Source organism: Micrasema longulum, unplaced genomic scaffold, assembly GCF_059751315.1.
Source record: "Micrasema longulum isolate JH-2025_06_02 unplaced genomic scaffold, ASM5975131v1 h1tg001339l, whole genome shotgun sequence".
Taxonomy (NCBI): Eukaryota; Metazoa; Arthropoda; class Insecta; order Trichoptera; family Brachycentridae; genus Micrasema; species Micrasema longulum.
In genome coordinates this window covers 134,182-142,593 of record NW_028278525.1, presented here as the reverse complement: position 1 = coordinate 142,593, position 8,412 = coordinate 134,182, and the positions used below count along the sequence as shown (strand labels likewise).

The window sequence follows — 8,412 nt, the reverse complement described above, 5'->3', positions numbered from 1 at the left end:
TTTTATCCAAAAGTATTTTGGTCTCTTGTGTTTTTTTCCAAAAAAATATTTCGGTCTCCCGCAAATTTTGTAATTGTGATGGGAATTATCATAATATTATATTCAGCTACATATTCACTAATACTACAGACTTTTATTTTTTTATTTAAAAGATATTAGATCTTTGATTTCAAAAATACTTTGTCATAAAATAGAAAGTAAAGAAATGACAGAAATTTCAACCGAAATTAAAAAATTCTCACTTAATCAGCTCTTTTTTATCACAAAAAACAACAAATTGAAAAGTCAAACAAAATGCGGATGTTTAAACATTGACAGAATAGTGAATATTTCATGGTATATAAAGTGATATATACAGTGTTATACAGCAGTGGTATACAGCTCATAACTCCTGTAAATGTCCAGACTTCCATATTCCGCTATGTCAAACTTGATCTTCTCACAAGGTTAAATCCAGTATAAGTAAACTTAAGAGCAATGCTTTTTAAAAACAAAGCTAACATAATATATTGTCTATGTAACCGTAATACATCAGCCACAAATTTTTAATTTTACAGGAGAGCGAACAAACTAAGTCACTTCATGAATTATAACACTGTAAAACTCTTACTATCCAGATTAATGAGTGCCAGACGTTATCACATCAAAACTTACTTAAACATGTCCAGCGAAGTTAACGCTTAGACGAAGAAACGCGCCAGCCGCCAGCGCCATTTTTTATTTGTTATTATAACATATCCTTTATTTTTTATTTCTTGATAACGATCCGGATATTTGGCAATTTGGATGACTGGAGGCCAGATAAACGGAGTTCTACTGTATTTTTAATGTACGTTTTTTTTAAAATAAAAATGCCCCGTAATATTTAATTTTAGACAATGATTTTGTGGCTTATAAATTTCCGCTTCATTAAAATCTAAGATATAAATATAAATTAATGGGAAAAATAACAATCAAATGGATTTTCTGGGTTATGACATTTCACAAGACGGTAGGTAACCACCAAAACTCACTGAAAAAAAGTCAAAATTTTGTATATGCGCTAGCTTATGATATATTCCAGTTGCGTGGATGATATATTGAACCAAACCAGTACAAATCTGCGAAGATTTTGACGTAATTAAAATATTGTAAAAGAAATTTGAATCTGATTAATTTTTGACATTTAAATAAGTAAAATGACATTATCACAATAGCTATATTTTATAATATAATAACAGAGACGATTAAGACACATGAATTATTATCTAATAGTTTTTACTTTAATCACAGCAATTTCGCCGATTAAGGGCGTTTTCAAACTGCTATCAACAACATAGCTACATAACTTTATGTATATTTTTTTCACTCAACAAGGATGTTTAATTCTACTAGAAATCTTTTATAAAATGTTTTTTATGGGGCGATTGCAAACGCTATCTTCATCGGTATGTTAAGACAGTATACTAATTTTTTTTATAATATCTATCTACTGAGGTATTATGAAGCTCTACTGACATGTCAATACGTGTTTAGGAAGATAGGTACCATTACACCTTTCAAATGTCGAATGATCTGAAAAATGCGGTGTGACTGCCTTAAAATTTCAAACCTAAACCACTAGATGGTGCTGTCTCACAGTCTAGTTAATAAAAATACGTAGTTTTTAACAACTTATTATTTATTTAAATACCGACCAGTTTCGAAGCTACGCAAGATTCCTTATCAAGCTATAATTTAGAAATGAATATTATCCTGTTTTATAATTTAACAGAGTACTAATTATAAGTGTTTTCATTTATATTTTAATAACATAATTAATAACCACAAAGTTAGTGCTTCAAATATAAATTTTATGTATCTATTTCTGTTTCGTATTTTCAATAGACTCCTGTGATAGAAAGTACTCACCTCTAAATGATTTAAAATAAAGACAAATCACAATAAAGTACTCTTGAACAATAAAAGCACTCATGCTTGTTTAAATATGATTTTTAACATTTTCAAGTGCATAAATAAGTGTACTGTGGAGTACAAATGACCTCGATAGCTATCAATGTTTATGCCTCAGAATTTGAAGATACACAATACTGCAGCTTCGTAATCTCGGGAGAATTTATCTTCAAATATACTGTCTTTGAAAAGATATGGCTTTCTTATCTTCCGACTGCAACCGCCCCGCTGGACATCAATGTGATCATTTAGCTGCAGAGTCAAATTTATCAAAAATTTACTTAAGATTCAATAAACTGAACACATTATAAATCACATACCTACTTATGTAATCACCCTCTGCACTATAAGGTATGGAATAGAAAAAACAGAAGAAATATATATTTAACAGCACTTAAAATATTATTTAAATTAAAGTTAGTATGATTTAAAGGATTCAAACATTTTTTTTTTAAAGATTTCGTAAGTTGTAATTTTTAAGTTAAAAGTTTTAGCTAGATTATATTAGGTTTCGTAATCGAATAAATATTATTTAATAATATTGCGAAAATAAATTATTTACTAGACGAGTACAAAAGCATATATATTTTCAAATAATAATTATCCTTCAACGATTTATCAAATAATAAATAATTTACTTAGATTTAGACTTTTCGAGAGCGTCGATCTTTTTACTAATGGCTGCCAGATTTTCCATAACGGAGAAGGACATTTGGTTGTATGTTTCCATCGCTTGGAGAACACACATCTCCACCTGCAAAATTGAAATATTTCTTGAAATTGTATGTGGTAAGTATTATGCCTTTGAGCATTATTATAATAGACTAGTTTTTAACCGAAGTTTTGCGCACGTGGTATACAGAAGAAATAAGTTAATTGATTAGTTTAGTGATAAGAGTTTTGCCGATGGACTTATATATTATTTCAGGATAAAAAATTGCCTGTATCGATTGCCGGTCCTCCAACTATTGCTTTATAAAATGCTCCATTAGTCTGTGGCCATGCAGCATTGTTATTCTGTTTTACACTAAGAGTTTTCCCGAGGAAATGAGATGTTTATTCGGGATGAAAAGTAGCATTTAACACTTGTTAGTTCTACAGATAAAGAAAGATTAAGGAAGAGAAAGGAGATGTTTCTTCAGGTGTGATTTAAACAGAGATATTGTTAAACATCTTTAATAGAGGGTGGGAGATGATTCCACAGTCATGCTGCTTGGACATTATACGAGCAAGTTAAGAAAGAGAGGCCATGCAAGAGGTCTCGGGTTCGATTCCGGACATGGTTGATATAAAATATTAATTTAAAAGGGTGTTTTCACACCAGAATATTTCATAGTCCCTGGACTGGTACTTGAAGCGTAAGACTGAAAATCTTACCTTCATGTAACAAAAATTATCAAGATACGCTGCGATGGGTGTACCAATGGAGTGCCCTTTACACCATTAGGTGCAGAAAGGTAATGATGATGATAAAAAAGAGAAGTCGCAGGTCTACCAATGAATAAAATGACTCCCCTACAGTCTGTATTGAATGCTGCAGCGAGACTTATTTTTGGAATTTCTAAGTTCAGTCACATCACTCTAATACTTTGGGAATTACACTGGCTACGTTTTCCACAGAGGGTGGAATTCAAACTCTGTTGGCTTATGTATAAGTCACTGAACAACTCTGCTCCAGAATATCTAAGGGAACTCTGCATTCCAGATGAACTAGCTGACAGACGTCTTACGCTTAGATCAGCTACATCTACGTCGAAAGGCAAAGTTATTATACCTCTATGCAAACAGCGCACTAAATTCGGCGAACGCGTATTTGCGGTCGCAGGCCCTACAGCATGGAAAGCTCTCCCAGCAGAGGTGCAAAACTGTGAAAGTGAAGTGATGCTTCGGAAAAAACTTAAAACCCGCTTGTTCTCTAAATCATTTGAATAAATCCTTAGCATGTGGTGACAAAGTACATTGTTTTTCTTAAATTAAAAAAGTAAAAATTAAATTTATATCTTTATATAATCATTTTGTAAAGCGCCCTTGAGGTATTATATTACGAAAATGGCGCTATATAAGTGGTCCATAATAATAATGATAAGTTGTTCATGGGAATTAGGAGGGAGCTTTGAGAATAATAACGAAGCGGTATACCATGAGTTGATAAGCAGAACTAAAATCGATTTATTTATCGATTTCGAAGAATCAATTTACAGACCTGATCACATTGTTCCTTGCTTTCCATATTGGCTGTCTTCAGCTTCTGCAAAGTTTTGTTGAGTGCGACAATGTTGGCGATCGGTTCAGAGCTCAGAACCGGTGACTTGTCGTGGCAGAGCTGCATGGAATTACAATAGTGTTGGATGTTCTTCTCGTTTGTCATCAAATAATCCATCTTCAGCTTGCTGTCGCTAACCTGAAATTTGTTCAGTTGCATAGAGAACTAATTAAGCGTCTGTGGATCTTTTTAAATCTTAGAATTCCTACTGATAAATGCATGTCTAATGATAAAGATTAATGCTCATAGAGAAAGCTACAGAATACAATATAAATATACACCTGACTTTTATTGATTACCACAAAGCGTTTGATTCTGTTGGAACATGGGCTATACTGAGGGCACTGGAAAACGAGGAAGGAATCATAGGCAACTGAAATGGCTCAAAATTAAACAGCTTTACAATATACTGCTTATGATAATCTAACAAGAGATAAGAGTAGAAGTTGAATATAATTATAACACAAAAATAAAGTATATAAGTAAACCACGTACTGTACTGGTACTGGCTAAATTTAAATAATGATTTTGATAAAATTATCATTAAAATCTCTTTTGGTAAGTTCTACTATATTATTTGAATCGGGTTGTGGTCCCGTGGCTAGTTTTGCGGACTCACAGATCTGAGGTACGAGGTTCGAACCCCACTCTACCCCAACTTGATTGAGTTATTTACAACTCGTTGAAAATGGTCATCAAAATTAAATATTTGGGTAAATTACAAGAACGCATGTATTTCTTTTTTATTTTTAACTTACAATATTAACCGATTCATTTTTATTTATATTTTTATTAAAATCATTAATCATTTTATAAAAAAAAACGAAAAACATAAATATTATCTAATTCAAATAGGTACAAACGAATTCAATTCAATTCGAATTCAACAAATGTCAATCCACTATAATTTTACCGTGCTTTTTTTACAGCTGGTTTGTTTATGTGTCTATATTCGCATTTCCAGAATGATGAACAACAATCCATATTATAAAAAATAGAATCCGAGAATGTCGCCATTCTGAGCATACAATAAAAATATGAAAAGAAGATAGACATAATTTATCAACTCATTGACTAAACTCATCATTTCCTGACTTTGAGGTGGAGCCGGAATATCGGGTATTTCTACCCTTCCCACAGATAAGCACCAGTCGGGCGCGCGGGTAGAACTACCCAGCGTTGCCAATGCTAATTTTCCAAATTCCCCAAATATCTAAATCAAATTACCCAAATGGGGAGAAAACGAAGTTCCGATTCCCCACATAATTATCTCAAGAAAGAAAACACAGTTTTGATCAAATAAGTATGTATATAATAACATGAAATAAAAACTGGCTAGAATCGTGAGTGTAGTGAGGGTCCACCATCAGTAATTTTGCCATTTATGCACATATAATATTACAATATTTTTTAATTCAAATAAAATACACTTAAGGTCTAATCATCCTCGATATTTCGAGGGGAAGTTTGTGGGCTCTTAAGAAAAATTTAAACAAATTTAGTTAATAACCTACCTTAGGATTATCTTGCGCTTTTTTATCAACAATGAACTTAATTACATAAACTTATTACACAATGAAACATTTCTCAGTGTGTAATAAGTTTATGTTCCTTTAAATATGTTTATTTTATTAAAATATCAAAATTTTGACTTGGTCAACTATATTATGAAAATTCCTCTCCTCCACTCTATTTCCTCATTCCTTAACCTTCTTACGAGCTCTTTTTTTTTCTTATGTCTTATATAATATATTATTTTTCTCTTTTCTGTGTAACATGTTCTCTCATTATATTTGTGAAAAACTTTAACTGGATGTATGTACTATTTTTTATATTTTGTATTCTTATATAACAACTGTTGTTTTGCCTTAATAAATAAAAATAAAACAACTTTAAACAACCATTTTTAATTTTTGGCACAAAACCGTAATAATTTTGAAAGATAATAAAACAAAACGCAAGCAGTCGTTTGTACAAGTCCTTAATGTGCTCATTCGACTGTCATTGTTTTAATTTTCCGTTAAAAAGGGGATCCTCGAATTACTATTTGAAGTTGATATTGTGTTGCTTTTAAAAAATATTGATATCATTCATAATAATATTAATGTTTTAATAATTTACCATCAAACTATCGATGTGTTAGCAAAAGATAAATTAATAAATGGTAAAATGACAAAATCCTGGCATTTTCCCCGCATAATACTATACCAAAACAAAATCCCCAATCCAGTTGAGATTCCCTGCAGTTTATTTATTTATTTTAAAGAAACAAACAGTCGACAATGATATAATAACATTAGAAAAAATACAGTTTAAAAACAGACCAGCAAAGTTTCTAAATAAGAATCATACATATTATTAAATTGTGTTACAACAAAAGGGTGTGTTTATGTGTATTTGTATGAGAGTAAGTGTAAATGGGGAATTGTGATGTGATGTGAAGTTGGAGATGTGTTTGGGGAATTCCCCACAAATTGGCAACCCTGGAACTACCTTTCCGGCAATTTTTTTTTAAACCACTGAACTTGTCCTCATTGTGATTTGAAGCCTTTGTGCTGATGATACATCTATAATTTTATAAAATTCTAATCGTTTTAGAATTGTTGAAAAAGACGATGCCAAGATACATATAGAAACGTACCTGGTTAACATACTGAGGATCAAGGTAACTATTCAGTTCGTCCAATCTTTTGTTTATGTCGGTAACTTTTTCCCGCCCGGATGTGACGCTGTTTAAAACTGTTTCTGCTTGTGATATTTGCTCGGCAGCTGATACTTCGTATGTTTCTTCGGGAGAATAACCCAATTGGCAGTCCATTTCCTCGATTCTGTTTTCAATTACCATCAAAGGGTCCATCTGAAAATAAAAATACGCGTGTCAACAATGTCAATTTTAACAATAACTTAAACAAATTAAAGCATAATATACTTACTTTGAAGTCAGATCAGAAGCAATGCAACGATTAATTAAATGTGTGCAAGTAAAATAAACGAAAATTTTATGAATAATGCAAAATTGGTCAGAATCCGAAAGCTGTCCAAAATAAGTCAGAATATGACAGATCGTCGATATTGTCTATGTATAGCATTTTTTTCATAGACTAATTAATTTATATCAAAATATCAGGTGTTGCTATTTATACTATGAAAAGTATTTGGTATTTACCTACGTGTAAAGTTAAACAAAAATAACCCAAGCCACACCTTTTTTATGAGTAGGAAGAAAACAAATACCTAGTAGGTACAGTAATAATACCATAATGAATTATAGTTTTGTGCGCCTCGTGGTCAGCGCGTTTGCTTACAAAGCAAGAGATCTTGGGTTCGATTACCGATATGGTTGAGATAAAATTAAATTAAAATAAAAAGGTGTTTTCACACTTAAATATTTCATAGCACCTGGCACCTGAAGCGTAAGACTAATAATCTTACCTTCATGTAACAAAAACGATCAAGATACGTGGCGTACCAATGTAGTGCCCTATGCATCATTCAGAGCGGAAAGCGAATAATGATGATTATCATTTTAAATTATATGTCAATTTGTTGTATTTTATTTGTACATATATGCCAGTACAATATTAAGTCCATGTTTATAAATATTTATAATTCTATAATGATTGTGTGTATAGTTCCGTCATAACCCAAATTTATTCAACAAGTCGGAACATGAAAATAATGTTTCATTTTGTCATATTATGTCATTTTGTATGCATACGTAATAATAAATATATAAATAATTTACAGGAAAAATAAATATTAAAAAAGCAAGAAACGTTAAAATTTCAACTTAAAATTTTCAGTAATTAATCATGATACGTATTAAAAGTTGTTTTGGGGTTTTATGTCTAGATGTTTTCATGAACCAATATCTACGCGGCAGTTTTTGTACATTGGTATTTTTTAAATTTATTACTAAAGTTAGCTTATATTAAATCTAATATGCATAAACTAATATTTAACCGTATTTGAATTACATATCTATTTTAACAGTAAACATAAAATTTCTTTTAAATTCATATTCCTCTTCGTACATTTTTAAACCTTTATACATAATGTGATTTTGGAATTCCATTTTTTTATAAATGGCACCATCGTTTCTTTTTTATTTCTAGTAATATACTTATGATTTTTTTATTGAACACTTTCTTATTGATGAAATATTTGAACATTGGATTGTTAAAACATTAAAATAGAAAAACATGCATACAATTATA

General features: G+C 31.0%; 1 protein-coding gene across 1 annotated transcript; it reads right to left on the bottom strand.

Moving 5' to 3' along the window:
• Positions 1–2,311: 2,311 nt before the first annotated feature.
• Positions 2,312–7,298, bottom strand: DCTN3-p24 (Dynactin 3, p24 subunit). Its single transcript, XM_088235164.1, has 4 exons — positions 7,129–7,298; positions 6,837–7,052; positions 4,136–4,333; positions 2,312–2,686 (listed from the first exon to the last, which is right to left on the bottom strand). The coding sequence occupies exons 2-4, from the start codon at positions 7,050–7,052 to the stop codon at positions 2,567–2,569; spliced, it is 534 nt and encodes a 177-aa protein (XP_088091290.1). The 5' UTR covers positions 7,129–7,298; the 3' UTR covers positions 2,312–2,566.
• Between the last annotated feature and the right edge of the window lie 1,114 nt (positions 7,299–8,412).